General features: G+C 35.5%; 1 protein-coding gene across 1 annotated transcript; it reads right to left on the bottom strand.

Annotated features, from left to right (window-relative positions):
• Window positions 1-1,296: 1,296 nt before the first annotated feature.
• LOC121419356 (hydrolethalus syndrome protein 1-like) lies at window positions 1,297-18,416 on the bottom strand. Its single transcript, XM_041613780.1, has 11 exons — window positions 18,341-18,416; window positions 11,300-11,428; window positions 8,337-8,390; window positions 7,522-7,661; window positions 6,998-7,281; window positions 6,148-6,203; window positions 5,606-5,736; window positions 4,741-4,801; window positions 4,035-4,098; window positions 2,915-2,996; window positions 1,297-1,945 (listed from the first exon to the last, which is right to left on the bottom strand). The coding sequence occupies exons 2-11, from the start codon at window positions 11,397-11,399 to the stop codon at window positions 1,778-1,780; spliced, it is 1,140 nt and encodes a 379-aa protein (XP_041469714.1). The 5' UTR covers window positions 11,400-11,428; window positions 18,341-18,416; the 3' UTR covers window positions 1,297-1,777.
• Between the last annotated feature and the right edge of the window lie 251 nt (window positions 18,417-18,667).

The following is an 18,667-nucleotide window of genomic DNA, read 5'->3' as shown; positions in this document are numbered from 1 at the left end:
TCTACAATCACCTGACGGAACATGGGCTAGAGAGGACCAAAAGAAAGCAGAGACTTTGAATAATTACTTTGGTAGTGCTTTCTAACTAGAGGACAGACAGTTTGAGTACTTGACTCAAGATGGAGCACTCCTAATAATGAATTCAGAAGTGAAGAAATAGATGGTCTGTTAGTGCATCTGGACCTCAACAAATCTCAAGGTCCTGATGGTATTCACTCACATGTATTGAAGGAAACCCATAGCAAGATTTCCAAACAAATTGAAATTATATTAAAGCATGAAGGGAAGATTCCATCAGAATGGAAACAAGCCATTTCAATATATCTACATGCAGCTGCATGCACGCAACTTCAGAATTAAAGAGGTAGGGAGAAAATCAAATTTTCATTCTTAATTCTTATTGATTTTATTAGAATTTTCAAAAATAAAAATACCGCACAATGAATATGTTGAATTTTAGAGAAAGAAAAACAATAAGAGAAATGATTGAAGGAAAGGACGGATGGGAGAAAATATAAGGCCACATATTCATGAATTTCACATGAAATGAAATGAGAATGAAGCAGTGAGAGAGGGATTTATGAAAATATCTCTAAAGAAAATGCTAACAGATGTAAAATATCACATATTGAAAAGGAAATACTTTTGACAAAATACACTTCAAATATGAGTTCTATCAAATTCAACTCAACCATCTCTAAGACCAATACACATTAATAACAAGCTTATTCGCTAGAAAAAGAAACAGGTTTCCATTTTACCATTTACCAAACCAATAATCAGCAGCAGCCACTAATGTTATGCAGTAGGTAGTTTAAATTCCTGTTATCCTTTCAGTCATTCACATTCACTTGTTTATAATCTCCTACAATTTCGTCTTAGTATTCCAGAAACCCCATTACCATTTAACTCCTAAACCCTGACCATAAAAGATCAACCCTCATCAGCTAACTTCAAAGAACAAAAGTTCTAGGAAGAAGTATGACTTACAATACCACCCCTAGCCTCTGCACAGTGCATCACCACATCCTTATACCAAAGAAAGTTTGATAGTTACCTGGAGACCAATCAGAGCAAGTTTAGATCACCCCCACCTTAAATTGTTACACCCCCAAAACTAATTATATAAATAAGACTTCCTGATTATTAGAGAGACATGACTATATAAACTAGACCTACACTCATCCAGATAGACTGACTGACATCAAGACTTCGACGTCCATCCAATATTAATTTAACTTCAGAATTTCAATCTTATACTTTAAAATACTATATATTATAGTGAGCTGGATTTCATTCATTTGCTGTAATTTTTTTGTGATATATCATGCTTTATTATATTTTGCTTGCCTAGGCAATATAATAACCTTGCCTGCCAGCTACAATGTATGCTCAAGTTACGCTGTTAGTTTGGGGGATAATTTACAATAAGATAATGGGAAAGAAAGAAAAAAATCACACCATAGAATCGTGTGAATATGAATAACAATGATTTGCACTTACATGATTGCGATATGTAAGCATCAACGTGATCTGCCTCTTTGCTGTGATATGAGTAAAATCACACTCACCACTCAATACTATATAAGGTAAATCATCATTTCATTCAATTATACTAAGACATGCTGCATGACTATTTATGTCTTGTGTGCTGATAGTAAACTTTGATTTAATTGCAGAGATGGCTACTACAACCCTTTTAATGATAGAATAGGAATGATGGATATGTCTTGAGCCAAGTTAATATCAAGGTGGATTAAGAATTCAACAATTACTATTACAAATCGAATGAGGTTGAAGGCATTTCTCTATGAGCTAATTGAGTTCTGACTGCCCACCGAAGCGCTTGACGTTTCTTGTCAGAAGGAATCACGTAATTGTTAGGAACATAGACTCGTGGTTTAGACCTCGGTTGAACAATCTCATCTTTATACATCATCAGTTCCTACACAAGAAAAATAAAGGGGAAAACAAGATTTTCAGATAATTTTAACATGTTCTTGTACTGCATGAGTTAATGAAAAAAAAAATGAAAAGAAAGTTAATTTTTCATACTGCTAGTTTATTCCTTTACTTTGCTTTCAGAATTCTAATATTTATATAGCTTATCATCAGGATTACACAGAGCTGCAAATTCAATTGACTAAAGCAAAGACAATCAATTATTTTGAGCTAAAGATACGACAAAACTGTAAACAGCAAGTTGGTATCGCTAAACCTGAACAACTTGGTCGTTATGCATCACACTTTGGTAAACAATATATATACCTCACTGGTTTTAAAACAAACACAAAATCTGTATCAAGCTTATCTCTGATTCGGCATTGGGTGTTGGATAAATGACTGAACAGAATCTGGTTCAAAGCATGGGCATGTCTTCAAATGAAATCCCCCCCTCTCTCTCTGGAAACCAGAAAACTCAGTCATTTTAGGTAAAGTCAATGCAACAGACATTCATGATTCAGACAGCCTGCAAGTAAGGAAATATGTCACATCAGCTTTCGAGCTAGAAACCAAGTAAAATAGGCCCATAAATTGGACAGCCCACTAAACCATAAAGACCAATGAGTCAGAGACGACACAAGAAAGCAGAGTGTGATACACTAAGGTGAAACTTAAATGTGAAGTACATGTATCTTGAGCTACATGAGTCATGAAGAGTGAGTTTTGGTCTTATGGGATGATACAGTCATTTCAGGCAGCAAATCATTGGCACAACACTTTATTAGTTATCATTATTACTTTATCATATGGAGATTTGTAGATTTATAATAAAAATAAAACTCCAAATTAATGCTGGCCATAACTACTATTTCAAAAGTACAAGGCACAATTCAGTGGTTGTATCAAAATAAAACCCAAATCAATGTACTACTCGTTATCTTCAAATAAAGGAAAGATGTTTATATCTTACCCTCACACTCCATCTAAGACCTTTATGATTCTTTTCTCCTGGAGCCTTCTGAGTATTCCATTGCTCTCGATACATTTGATGTCTACAAAATAAATCATTGCATTTCATAGAGTGAATTCTATAAGTAGTTCTTCACTTAAATTTTAGGTTATGAAAATCATTAATTTCTCATAAAGAGAAGACATCTAACAAGAGCATGAAATTATTTCAAATACTCAACACGTAAAGTGTACATGTATGCATCAATAATCTTCAAATTATGGCTGCCCATAACTAACATAGGCATTTTGTATTCAGTAAAGGACATTCAGAACAGAAGAGGTATATTCAATTATTTCTTTCAAAGGTACTCCACAAATGCATTTTAAATCTGTTTATTACATTTTGAAAAACCTTTATCCTCTCAGCAATATCAAAAGTAAGGCTTGTAGCAGCCAATCAGTAAATTACAAAGAAGTATATTGTATTAAAGGAGTCGCTTACCCTAAAAATATTGTTTTAATAAAACCGGACAGATATGAGATAAATACTGGTGTAGTTTGATGAAAACCTTTGAAAGAATAAGATTTATGAATTTTTAAAGATTGGTTTGTGACGTTACTAATGAGCAGCTCCGTTCTATGTTGTGTCATATGAATTCCTCAAAATACAATTTTCTAAAAAATCGAAGTGATTTTTATAATGTGGTGGACATTTAATCAGACACATCATATCATACGCCCTTCTGTAAGAAAAAATGTATTTGTTCTTCATGTTCCTTTAAAAATTTGAATTCATGGGGAGCTCCTCACATATGATGTCACGAAATACAAAACTTAGATATTCATAACTTTGTCATTATTTGATGGATTTTGAATAAAATAAAATAACATTTCTAACTTTTCTGCCTTTATTCAAACCAATTTATTATCAGGGTGAACTTCCCCTGTAAGCATTTAGATAAATTTCTTTACCTCGCTCATTCTATGACTTTCATTCCTATTAAATCCCTTTGTAAGTACACTGACCAAATCACATCCAGAATATAAAGCATGATCTACATAGAATTAATATGTTACCTATCCTCTACAAGATAGCAATCACATAGACATTGTCCAAGATAAGATAGAACAGAACATACCTTGTTACAGGATCTGTCTTTTTGTTGTGCTTCCATGTTGTATTAGCACTTGATGGTCTGATAACTGAAGAGAAAAAGATTAGACAGAATATATAAATAATAAAGACAATGGATAGCTTTGAGGACTAACAATATCATCAATATAAACTACCAACAACAATGTTAGCCAATCAACTGATTGTCATCAAAAGGACACAAAATAGTTTTCACAGAATACAGATCTACTATATTATAACAAAAATTTACATTTTAGATATTTTTTCATCTTACACCGAACTCATATTTCTATCTGACAATTATTACAGACCTATTATGTAGGTATGAAATGTTGAGAAAGATGCATCATACGACCCTTACCTTCAAAGACTGGAGGTTCATGCAGCAGCGAACCCCCCCCCCCCCCCCCGATATTTCTTTCAAACTTAAGTTATAAAACAAAAGCTTTCACTGCAACATTTCATGACTTCATTTGTTTAGACTATGTGTGAAATTCTGGCTACATAGTTCCAAAGTGATATAATTTTGTATCTTCCTGACTATAAAATGAAACAGAAAGTGACAAAGAAAGTGATTTTCATGTACAAATACAATATAAATTGTATTTTAGTTAAAATTAACAAAATGTGAATCGTATATCTGATCAATGAATTTTTAATATCAAGGATATTTTTCCCCTCTGATAACATTTGAATGAATGGTTACTTACATGAACGTGGTAGATGTGGTTTATATACACTCTCATCATTTCCAGCTGGGCGGTGGGAATACTGTATATTGATATAAAAAAAATCAACTAGGTCACATGTTTTCTATTGAATTATTTTGTGATTTATATATGACAGATTTTGATTTCTCTAACCTGGTTCCTGATGTACAAAAAATAACAAAAGGTAATTACTATGGGAACCTGGATTTCATCTGCTGACCAATGTTACCATGACTACCTTTACAAAAGTAATTATCCATAGAAATCATATTACGGGTAAATTTTCGCAAGTGCAAAGTATGTGAGTCGATCAAAGCAAAATCTTCAAGGAAATAATCAAAACTATTCTCTACAAGACGAGAAATGAAGGCACAATTCACAAACAAACAAAGAGACAACAACACTGACTCATTTTTATGGCAATATATTACATCAGTTCCAGAGAGTTTAAAATTTCTATGTCAAAATAAAGCTGCACAAAATAATTGATCAAGGAGCTGATAACCTTGCATATGAAAGGGATGGGTCATTAGCATTTCTTGTAATGTTCTTTGTTTCACCAAATACACATTACTACACACATTTCTGATTAAAATTTTCTGACTTGTCCCAATTTTCACTGTACCTTATCTGTCATGTATAAACAATTTATAATTTATTTGGTCCAAAATCAAGAAGAGATTCTTTTCTTCCTATTACTCTTGAATTTGCAATAAAAATAATTAATGAGTGTAATTCTCTGAATAGTGGATATTATTGCATCTATTTGTCTAATTCATGATGGAAAACATATTTTTAAGAATTTAAATTGACAAACCTAGCTTTGACCTAGTAGTACATTATTGTATGTTGAGTGTATACCTACCAATCCTTGTGAAGAATGAGGTCTACCCACATGTCTTCTAAAGCTATCAAACCCTGTGCTCGAAACATCAGACTCTGTCTCATCGTCATTTAAAGGTAGATCTTGAAGTCTCTCATTCAGGTAGGATATATCTAGGGAAGAAACAAACAAAAGTCATTCCAATTTAAGATTATACAAAGAAATACTGAACTTTATCTTAAAACAAAAATCATTAAGAAGAAAAACATTGAATTCCATAAAAGAAGAATTTTGTATATTGGTGAAATGAGTATCGAAGCATCTACACAAAAGTAAAAAAAAATAAGAATGATAAGACCATACATGTATATTTCTGGCAGATGAACTTGTTCAAAAAGCTGAGAATTTGGGCAAAAAGTATGCTTACAAATGGCTGTCATGCTTTTTGTAAAGGCTTTGTACACTTGTTAGATTATGGGAACCAAGAAAAGATAGTTTGAAACTTTTACCCGATCTTGTTAAAGTAATTAACACAATTTTTATAAAAATACTAAAAAAAACCCTTATTTTACTACAAAACTCACCAGATTCACTTTCTGTCACTGATTCATCAAACACTTGAGAATGTCCATCTCGTTTCCTGTGAAGGATTAAAATGAATCAGGCCTAGTTTATAACTAGCATTATTGTTTACATGCAAGAAAGTTATATATGAGATAAATGACATATCATTAGTATGGGAGAATATGAGGAAGATATCATCTTCATTGTGTAAATATAAACATGCACTGCAAATCAAAAAGCACACTATCAAAAAGACACAAAAGTTGGCACAAAACAATTGAAAGTTAATGTTTTTAATTTGTCTCATATTGCAATCATATTTTTAGTAACTCTGCAAGTGACTTTTCAGTAAAATAATTTCCTACACATGATCACATATAAACTATAATTTTGTATGGGCATCTAAACTAACAACTCCCCTTATAATACACATCCCTTGCAAGCATGTTTTATAAACAGACGTCTCATTGACACATGAGTGACTTTTTTCTTTGCCTTTTCTGTCTTCTTCAAAAGCGCATTGCGACACATTTGGCAGTGATATGCCCTAGATAAGCATGTTGGTATTATTATTATCAAACACTGCCATCGCACAAAATTCAATGTTAATATCTGGGATACCTTGGCCTATACTAAACAAACTGTTAATAGAAAAGGTGCCTATATTTGAAATTTATAATTCAATGTATATATCAAATTTATTTCAGGATTTAAATAGGATGCACTAATTCTACAAATAAAGAACTTTATCTCCAAAATTTACGACTCTCTTTAACTGCAATCACATTCACTTATAATTCTTGCTAACCCATATGATGCAAACAAACGATCTGAACATTCTACAAAAGACTACATGGAACCGATACATACCTCACAACTTTCCTCTTCATTGAAACCTTCTTGGCAGCAGGGACTCTGGACCTGGCTTCTCTTCTCTCATATGGATCATATACCTTAGAGTCAATGCCTCCTGGAGTAATGACCTTACTTGACCTTTCAACTTCCCCAGGTCTGTTATCTTTCCTCTGATATGGATCATATACCTTGGAGTCATTGACCCCTGTTGACCTGACTTGACCTGATCTTTGAACTCCTGATGAATTGGTAGGGATTGGTTGATTCTCTTGATCTAGTCTGGATTCTTTCAATGTAGGCTGCAGAACCGAAATGGGAAATACATGTACTTAAAGATAGAGTTTTAAGAAATAAACAATAGAAATACAAAAATATGCAAGTCTGTTGTTGAGGGCATTTTAACCATATAACCAACAAAGGAAAAAATGCAGCACTTTATCTTTCTATAAGCTAAAATTTTGTTGGAAATCTCAAAATGACATTCATGCAGCACTGCAAAAAGTAAAAACTTTAACATTTAAAAATACTTAGTAACTTACTTGTTCGGTGAACTGTACATGTCTTGTATTTGGTTGTCTTGGTACATCATTAAAAGGCGATCGAAAAGCTGATCTGTCATATGATACATCAGAGGTATCAGGTGATCTGATCCTTGATGAACTATGATGATCACTAATATCTGTGCATGAAAGTATAAATAGTTAAGATGGGAAATAATTTAGACTTTTTTCTTTTCTTCTAAATGCACAGTGATACATTCAGGCATTTTCCCATACATGATGCCTTGTACAAAAACTGAATGAAAGTGTGCAATTTATTTCCAGTGTTAGTAACTTATAAAAGCAACTTTCAATTTGAATTCAATAGGGACGAAGGAATATAGCATGATTTTATTATTGTATTTTTTGTTAATAGACAATGAAAAATTAATGCCACTAGCAATAAGAATATTACTTGTACATATGTGAGTAGATCATGAACTTATTGCGCGCAGATGTTGCAGAATTGCATTTGAAAAACAAAACAAAGCCAGTGTTTCAATAACATGTCAAGTAAAGTTAACATTTGATTAAGGAAACCTGATGTCACCATCATCCCCTCAGAATTGATTTACAAAAAGATAGAAATCAAAGTAAAAGAAACTTCCCAGTACCTAAAGAAGTGCCTAAATCTATCCCAAAAATAAATATTTACATTCTTTAACAAACAGGAATACAGGTCTATAATGTAGTATTAGAAAGAATAATTACAAAACATTAAAAAACATGTCCTCCATCAAAATGTAATATTTTGAAAACTTGTTGATATTTAATGGGTTCCACTAAACACCATGCTCATATTAGTGTATACTCACTTGAGTAGAGAGAATCATCTGATTGTTTCTCTTCATCAATCATCCTCTCAAGATCTGTTATCAAACCATAAACAAAACAAAATTTCACTTATAAAATTCACAAGTTTACTACTTAAAATGTGTCTTAAATATTAGACAACTGTGGGGGGGACAATTGTCAGCACTAAATGAATTGTCAACTTTGACTACATGTATTTCAGTGAATCATTGTCCTTGGTATTGAAGGATGACCCTGATGAGTTTCAAAATTGTTTTGAATTTTAATTACATAATAGAATTTATTTTATCATTGATGACAATAAAATTCAAACCAGGGTTTAATTCAAACCTGAGTTCAGAATATATGCCCTATTTATTTATTAATTTATTTATTATTTTTGTTTTGTTTACCCTGGGTAACCCCATCAGTGGACGAACCACTGTTTTTCTTTGGGGCCCTGCATACAAGTAATAAATACATACATATAATACAAACTATGAAAAAGAGTTCACCCTGATAAGACGTTACTTTTAATAATTGAAACAGATATGACAGAGAAAAATAATGGTGAAAATTTGTTCCATAAAAATATGTTTCTAATGGAAGGGAGTGAGACGTAAGAAATTAAATCCAGGTCATTTTTTACAATGACATTTAGGGGAATTTTTGTCATACTGTACATGTATGGAATAATTGTTCATCTGTGACGTCATAAAATATTCTTGAAAATTTTACAATCAGCTCTCTTATTCTATGATGGATTTTCATCAAACCTTCACCAATATTTTTCTCTTTTTTTCTGCTTTTCTATTAAGACCAAATTATTGTCAAGGTGACCTTGAATTTAAATATAAACAAGTGGAATGCCTCTGGCCGTCTCACCTGCATCACGCAGTTCAATATAGCAGCAGTGCTGACTTTGAATACTACTCTAACTCGCACAAGATGTTCAGTGATACATGGTTACTCTTATGTCCACTTTTTATGAACTAGACCAATAAACTTACAGAGATATGATGGTTATTCAACAAAAAACCCCAACATGGCCAAAGTTCATTGACCTTACATGACCTTTGACCTTGATCATGTGACCTGAAACTCGAACGGGATGTTCAGTGATACTTGATTACTCTCATGTACAAGTTTCATGAATCAGATCCATAAACATTCAAAGTTATGATGGTAATTCAACAGATACCTCCAATTCGGCCAAAGTTCATTGACCTTGGTCATGTGACCTGAAACGCGCACAGGATGTTCAGTGATACTTGATTACTCTAATGTCCAAGTTTCATGAACTAGACCAATAAACTTTCAAAGTTATGATGGTAATTCAACAGATACCCCCGATTCGGCCAAAGTTCATTGACCCTAAATGACCTTTGACCTTAATCATGAGACCTGAAACTTGCACAAAATCTTCAGTGATGCTTGATTACTATTATGTCCAAGTTTCATGAATCAGATCCATAAACTTTCAAAGTTATGATGGGAATTCAACAGATATCCCCAATCCGGCCAAAGTTCATTGACCCTAAATGACCTTTGACCTTGGTCATGTGACGTGAAACTCATGCAGGATGTTCAGTGATACTTGATTAACCTTATGTCCAAGTTTCATGAACTAGGTCCATATATTTTCTAAGTTATGATGATATTTCAAAAACTTAACCTCAGGTTAAGATTTCGATGTTGATTCCTCCAACATGGTCTAAGTTCATTGACCCTAAATTACCTTTGACCTTGGTCATGTGACATGAAACTCTGATAGGATGTTCAGTAATACTTGATTAAGCTTATGGCCAAGTTTTATTAACTAGGTCCATATACTTTCCACTTTCCAAGTTATGACGTCATTTCAAAAACTTAACCTCAGGTTAAGATTTGATGTTGACGCCGCCGCCGTCGCCGTCTGAAAAGCGGCGCCTATAGTCTCACTTTGCTTCGCAGGTGAGACAAAAACCAACATCAACATTCAAATACTAGTACCAGGTCTAACCTTCACAATTCACAAAGTAAATAATGTGTAAATTTTTAAGGAAAAAAATGTCAACTGCAATAAAAATGAAGTTGTGACTTGTTCTTTTGAAATAATCTTTTAAAATCTAAGAGGGTTCAGGGAATAATTTTCCTGGTATCGCATCACAATTTGCTCCACATTTTTTTTTAAAGACTGCTACGCATAAAGCCTTTTGTATAGCATATTTTTATATAAGACAATACATTACTTAGTTGAGAGCTTTTCTCTTATGGCCAAAAATTCTACTCAAATTTGTAAAGCAAAATTATTCCCTGGTGTTTAAGTGGTTAAACAAAATTCTGTAAAAGTGACCTAAAATTTTCAAAGTGCATTTGCCTGGTCCAATCCTACAATGCAACATTCTGACCATCATAGTCATGTAATACAGACCCACTTGAAAGATAACACATTCATTAATTCACTACCGGTACTCAAACATTCATATAATACATGCAATAATTATGTTACCAAGAAGCAGAAAGAGCACCAATCTTAATAAAACATTTTAGTTTCTATGAACAATAAAATCATAAACTAATTTATTCTCTGTATCAATACATATCTAATAATAATAATAATGGTATATTTACCCAGGGTAGCCACTTCAGTTCCGAAAACTGTTCTCCCAGCGGGCCCTGCTATTATTACCCGGCTAAGCTAGGCTACCTTCTCGGTGCACACAGCTTTTTGAGGAATTACTTCCTGCCGGTACCCATTTACCTCACCTGGGTCGAGTGCAGCACAATGTGGATAAATTTCTTGCTGAAGGAAATTACGCCATGGCTGGGATTCGAACCCACGACCCTCTGTTTCAAAGTCCGAAGACTAATCCACTGGGCCACAACGCTCCATATCCCATATATCTCAAAGGTATATTTTTTTAACGAGTTATATATTACACATAGTCAATTAGAGAGAGATCACACACGGTGTTGGTGAATTTGCTCCCCCTTTAATACTTACCTCTTGCAAACTGAGCAAGTCGATGCCTTGGTACATCACGATAGCCAAGTAACTCCAGTTGTCTCTTGATATCCTCTTCACTAAAATTCATGTCAGCCATCACTAATCAATCAATCATATATGGGGTGTCTGAAGTAAAAGAAAAAGACTTTTTTATGTGTATTTTAAAGAAAATGAACAAACAAGGACAAGGGACTTATTTGCATTTTTTGCAATTATCCTCTGTTAAAATGTACATCGAACAGTCATGAATCCCAGCATTGCCACCAGTGTAGTGTTTGGCTTTCTAACATTCTAAAAAACAGAGGAAATCCATTAAACATCTTAGAATGGTGAACTAACAAGTTTTCAAAGCATGAATAATTGCATTTTTGCATTTCTGTAACTAAACATTAATTAAACAATTTTATTTTAGATCAAACAAATTAATTAACAATAGGTCACAAACATGTTTGTACATACATCAACATCACAAAATGTATTCAGAACATAAAGCAAAATGTCTCAGGGCTTAGACATGGTTATAAAATGCCAAGTTGTGGATGAGCCGTGGTGTAGGGGTTCTGACACTCGCCTTGTAAACAGAGGATCAGGTGTTCGAATTCCACCGCGGTCTGGCGTCCTTTCACAAGGCGTTAATCCACACTTTGCCACTCTCGACCCTGGTGCTAAATGGGTACCCGGTAGGATGTTGAAGTCATTGTACCGGTAGCTTGTCCAGTACTTTGTGCGCCTCATAGGTGACCGACTGGAATACTCCCGAAGGGAGTGGAGGGTGTGCACACATTGTGTGCGGGAATGACTGACTGAATCCAATGACCGGGGTAATAATATATCTGTAAAGTGCTTAGACATGTCGTTTTGATGTATTATGCGCTATACATAAAAGCGGATTATTATTATTATTGGAAATGTTGAAAGTTAGTTCGTCAGGAGCAACTGCATATCATTTGATCTCATTACGTCCTGACCTAGAAATATTGCCAAAGACTGTAGAAAAAAGTTTATCCCGTTTAAAAGAGAGGAATAAACGAGGCCAAATCCATAGTATCCTCCGAACTCTGTTCAGGGGATACAATTAGGTAAAGATGGAAAGAAGTCTGGCTATGTAGCATATGAAGAATTCATGAAGGCAGTATATGAATATCCTACCATCAAGCTTGAGAGAAGGAAGCCTCAAAGTTCTGGGATTTGTCAGGTGCATGAAGCATGTAATTTTGAAAGAACAATAGAGGGGTTGACAAACAATGTAATGAACAAAAACATGAACTTGAGTGTACCAATCATCAAGAACTTGAACATGTGAAAGATAAGGCTACTCAAAATAAACAGTCCTTAAAACAGGCACTTCTGAGGGAGGATTACCAATGCAAGAAAAGCAAAACATTGGAAGAAAAAATAGATCATGAAGAGTGTGAGATGAAAATCACAGCAAGAAAAGGTAAAGAAAATGGGAAATGACATAACCTTTCTCACAGATGAAAACAAACAGTTACGTGACAGAATAAAGAGACTAGAAAATCAAGTGATTGAAACATATGACAATGAGAAAAATTGCTACGGCACAAATTTGACCAGATATGTGTATGATTTACTAGATAATCATTTGGCTGTAGCCAAGTTTCTCCTTGTATTAACTCTGTGGTCACAAACCTTACAGGGAGAACATGTACAAGACTTCCTAGTAAATAAACAGTCGAAAACATGAACATACAGCGGCTCCACATTGCACAGGAACAGCTTGCCCAAGAAGTGTCCTCAAAGGAAAACACAACTTTGTACTCGAATGACTGACATCCCAATATGGAAACAAAGTCATCATGGGATACCATCTAAGCGATGATGACAAACGCTATAATGTTCTCATGTTGAGAGACATTGCAACAAAGTCAGCTTCGAACACTCTGTCTACCTTCCAACAAGTCTTGGCAGACCTTGATGATGTGGCTGTGGTGCTGGAAAAAAAACCTAGGGCACATAAGGAACACGATGAGTGACCGTGCGGCAACAGAAATGAAGTGGCATCAACTTCTTCGAGTCCACCGTAAGGAAGTTTTGCCCTATGTCCACGAAAATTGGGAAGCCCTAAGTGAGAACGAAAGGAGGCCCATAGAGGATATGACATCCTTCTTCTGCGGACTGCATAGTCTTGTCCAGTATGCGGAAGTCTCTGAAAAATCTCTGGCAAAGGTCAAGGAGGAAATGTTTGAGGGTAAGGGTTCAGGGGCAGCCATCAAGGGACTTGCATTCAAGCATGAGAATTGTGTGCTAAGGTTGGTACAGTCAGCATCCAAGGCTTTTGCTCGCGGGGGCGATGAAAAGGCCGGCAACTATAGGCAGTTCGAAGTGTACTGCAAGGATTTGCTTCAGAAGTACAACATGAGATCATTACCCTTAGTTCCTTTTAGAGGGAAACGTTTCAATATCCTCTTTTTCAATGCTGCACATATATTTCTTGTCTGAGTACATGAAGTCATTCCTTGAGACCGGGGCAACCAACAAGCTACTACGTGCACTTGAAGCTGACCTCCAGGAGCCATTTCACCTGGCTGGCTGCAGAGCTCTGGGTCTAGTTAGTACATACATCACAACACCTCTTTGGCAACTCCTGGAAGACAAGGCAGTGCACATTTTAGATCTTCCTCCCATCTACAGTGACATCATTAAGCTACTGAGTGATGCAGGCAAAGACCCTACAAGCTTCTTGGAAGGGAACCTTACTCTCCCTTGGCATGAACCCATCAGAGATGATCCAATCTTGGAGAAGTTGAAAGAACCAACTGAGCATGATGGTCTCACTGCAACTATCCTGCATCATATGCTCCCATCTCTCAGTAAAGTGATGGAAAATCACTCAGCACATCTAGGGGAACTCAGCAAGACCTCTGCTAGATCTCAAACAGGAAGTGTTGACAAACACAAACACAATAAATTTGCTGAGCGTGTGTTTGAATACTTGGATTACCTCATTAAAACGCGCCTTAATTCTTCCGTTAGCAAATGAGGCAACCATCGTGTTTGCTCTGAACAGAACGGGGGAATGGTTAGATGGGATGAAGGAAGAAGACATGGTGGAAATCATGAACACGGCAAGAACAGCAGGAAGAAAGCTGACCAAGCGGTTCCATGGAAGGGTTGCCACCATAGTCGACCAGAAGAGGAAGGCACTGAAAGAGAAGGAAAAAGAAAAGGAGGCCAAGGCACAGCGTCGAATCAGAGAACTTGAAAAATTTACCGCAGACATTCAGTACCATGGCCTGTGGCAGAATGAAAGGGAGGTTGACGAGATGCTCTCATCTTTACCGTCAACCAATGCAAAGATGGAAGCACTGAAGGCCCAGCTGAGATTCCGTCAGCATGTCCTGCACCAGGCCCATAATGACCCCCACATATTTGCCTTTAGTGAAAAGGGCAATTCCTTCTCATGGACTGTTCTTGCAAAGAAAGTTAAGTAGCTTGTGCAGAATGCCTTCACCCTCCAGACAGCTAGAGTTGATGACGTCCCTCTGTTGGTAGGAAAGAGAGTGAGAAATTAACACGCTCTATTTTTATTTGACAAAGAGTTTGAATATGCAAACCTATCTGTAGGGATATAGATGAACAAGTGTGCATAAAATAAGGGTTACTATAAATTCAAGGAATAATTTTCCTTGTATTTTGCAATTTGCTTTGCATTTTTTTATAAGAATGCATACATAATTTTTTTTGTACAGAACTTTGTTAAAAGTGTTTCCCCATATCAACCTAAATTGCTAATCAACTTTGATAAGTATAATTATTCCCTGAAATTGGCAAGGTTTCTTATCGCATTGTATTAAAAGTTGGGCAAAGCTTCATCAATTAAGCAGCTCTAAATCAAATCACTTGTACCTTACTTTGAACTGACACAATTTTGTGTAATCAATATTACATTGGTAACAGTTTACAATACATGTATAATTTGTACTCTAGAGATAAATAAATAAATGTCAATCTTTAAATCAGCTGATGTTTCTTTATTTGGTGTATCCATCAAGAAGTGGCATTTCTCTGTTTACATTCCATTGCTTTCAGGTAATTTTTTTTTATTTCACATATCAACCATGGCTAGTTGATTGTTAGTTGCACAATAAATGCATTCTGAGCTGATTTCATGTACAATTTCTTTGAGTTCTGTGTGCTTTTGTTTTAGTTTTTGGTACCTCTTAAATGTTTCTTTATCTAAAGTGCCTGGTTGTATTCTATACATATTTTCTTATCATTTTTCCAGTCAATATATTTCATTTGTACTTCATAGTCCTTTGTAAGCGCATAATGATATGATGTTTTATTAAACTGTGGTATGTGCTATACAAGAACTGTGTATTAATACTATCATTTCAGTTATTGATTTTTTTAAAATATGTATATTTCAGTTATCCATCAGTCGTTTGGAAGTGCATAGGGATGGAAGTATTAATGTGATATGTGCTATACAAGAACTGTGTGTTCTTATTATTTGTTATTGAGTTTGTACAGAAGCTATTATGCTGTCTAAATCTTGATGGATGTTTTATATTATTTTGTTATGATTCATAACAAAAATGGCCGATCGAGACTGGGGCAGAAAGAGAGAACTTTTCGTTTTTTTGAGGTTCCAGTCTATGCCTCGATTTCAGGATTCTACCACTCGATAGTTTTCATCCATATAATGGTAAGTGCATAGTTTCTGTTTTCACAATTTATCTTGCTAGATATTTTCACCGTTATCTACCCTTGTCCCGTGAGTATGGGTAAATACATGGTGAGATCATGGGCGCTCCCTGGCCTGGGTTAGTTCACTGAACAAGGTTATGATATATGCTGCAGTGTAGGTGGTCGCATGTCATAAGGTGGTCACATTTCGCGAACAGGGTAAAAATGGTCAAAAATTTTATTATTTGATATGTTATAGAGCCATTCTCTAAATAATTAAAAAGTTTTAAGTCTCGAATGCTGTTATTTTTCCTTAAAATGACTAATTAACAGCTAATTATTACATGGATGTCAATGTAAATGTGAATTTTGAAATGTTTTTCTCAAATTGGACTTGCTGCACATAACATGGTGTCAAAAGTTAATGCAACATTGGATCACCCTAGTATTTTGCAGTTATAATCTTGAAACATCAATGATTAAATCTGTACCAAACATCGAATGATTATCTATTATTTTATGCATATTAATTATACTAATTAATTAACAGTATTTAATTTCACATTTTTGCCCCCAAAATACCTGTCACTGTATTTGTATGCTTGGCAAAATGACAACATCATGGGTAGAAATGTTTGTTGCAATGATACAATTGCAATTGTAGTGTACTAAAAATTAAGATTACAAATTAGATAATTAACAAATCTCTCCGGTTTACTAATTGATAAGGTTGCAGATCAGAGCTGACATACACATGTATTCCATTGCTGCATATTTTCAAAATTGTCAAATTTTTATGACATTTAGTTGTTCCCTGCTTTAAAACGCCCAGAAATATGAGGATATCAGTCATATTACATATTGTAGTAAGTTGTTAATTAGGTTTAATTTATATTTTATCATTTACCGCATCCACCGGCTCGGCCACCCCTGTTACTTCAAACTTAATGTGCTATAGTTTTTGTTCCTGATATTGTATTGATCTAATTCATAGTAATATATTTAGCCTATAGTTCTAGCTTCAAAATGAGATATTACTCAATAAATTTGGTCAAGATGCTGTGATGTAGCAACAATTTATCCATGGCACTGTGTGGAAAATTGTTCATACGCCACCCTTTTTGCATACCCAACTTATGAAATGCGACCCTGTATACTGCCGAGAACGAGATGAGTCTTTTGTAGGATGAGTGGTGTACCTAGACTAGAAGTAAGAAATTCAACTTTATTCCTTGTTGATGCATTTTTTTGTATAATTTTTACAAGAAATACCATGCATTTTTTCCCACCTGGCTTTGGCTTCATGTCACTCGGAGTATCTGAACGAGTTCCAGAGCTACCAAGTCTCACGCATTATGCGTGAGACTCAAGCATTTTGCCTTTTTGGACTCTAGTTCATCCCCTCAAATCTGTCTCACGCAACTATCCCAGCCTATCCCCATATACATTGTACACAATGTCTGTGATCTCACTCAGATTCACAGAAAGCTGGTCTTAGACAGCTGGCAGCTGGTCTTAGACAGCTGGCAGCCGTCTGTTTCGAGTTTTTTAACATTTTTTTAAAATTTCTCCTCGTACACAGACTGCTCGCTATCGTGCAGCCACCATTAGGGGACTTGCAATGCAAAATCCTTCCGTCGGGGCTCTTCAATTTTTGTCTTTAATGAATAAAAAAATTGACAATTATTGCAACCAAAATGCAAATTAATATTCCCTCTTGGCATTAATTGCCAAAAAACGGAGAAAAATCAAGTTAAAAAGAACAAAAACAGTGACTTACCTCGGCTGTCACGCAAATTCACTTCCCCGTTTTGTCCAATCTTAAGTACATAAAAATATGGCCATTGACTTGAGTCCCTGGCCCTGTACATGCTGTACAGATCGCGCTAGAACTTCGGTCTCTGTATTTGGTGAGTGAAGCCAACGGAGTTCAGCTGAACAAGCAACATAACACTCCCAGAGACCGAAGCTTTTGGTCTAAGCTGGTCTTTGAACTTGGCATCTCTGGAGTTCACCACCTTGACTTCAGGTAGGTGATGCGTAGTGTAGCAGTAGTGAAGTGAAGTGGAGCCTGCACGAACTTCACTTGAGGAAGTTGAGGTAGGTGGGCCGTGGGAACGAGCGTGCCGGCGCGGCGCCGGTAATGTAACGACTACCCCCACTGCCACTGGGTTACTTCCCCGGCCCGGGCCTGGGCTGCGGCCGCGGGGGAGATCGCGGACTGCGTGCAGTCCAGAGCAGCAGAGCCAGCGGATAAAGGTGCGGGTAAAACAGGGAATTGATCTTATCATCGAGCATTGAACAAGAAGCAAGATGTCAAAGAACTGTTAGAATAATAATATCAAAATGGTTTAACAAGAAATCATATTGTTTCATAGAATGACTTACCAAAATTGCAAAACAAAGTCAAACTCGGCAAAGCCGTCGAGAATTTGAATCTTGCACAGCTAGCATGAGCACAGTTGTATCTAAAGATGGCAGCAAACAAAATTACCCGCACGCCCCCCTGAGATTTGGTGTGCCCCCCCCCTGAAAAAATGGCAGAGCAAATAAAAAAGGGAGAAAGAAGAAAGGAAAAGAAGAAGAAGAAAGGAGACAAAGAAGAAGGGGAAAATAAAAGGAGGAAGACGAGTGAATGAAATAATGTGAGGGGAAGACTTGCAAAAAAAAACAACATATCTTTCATATGTTACTATATAAAATTTTTGCTTGCGC

This window comes from Lytechinus variegatus, chromosome 7, assembly GCF_018143015.1.
Source record: "Lytechinus variegatus isolate NC3 chromosome 7, Lvar_3.0, whole genome shotgun sequence".
NCBI classification, from domain to species: domain Eukaryota; kingdom Metazoa; phylum Echinodermata; class Echinoidea; order Temnopleuroida; family Toxopneustidae; genus Lytechinus; species Lytechinus variegatus.
Note: the sequence above shows the minus strand (reverse complement) of the source record. Positions and strands in the feature narration are given on the sequence as shown.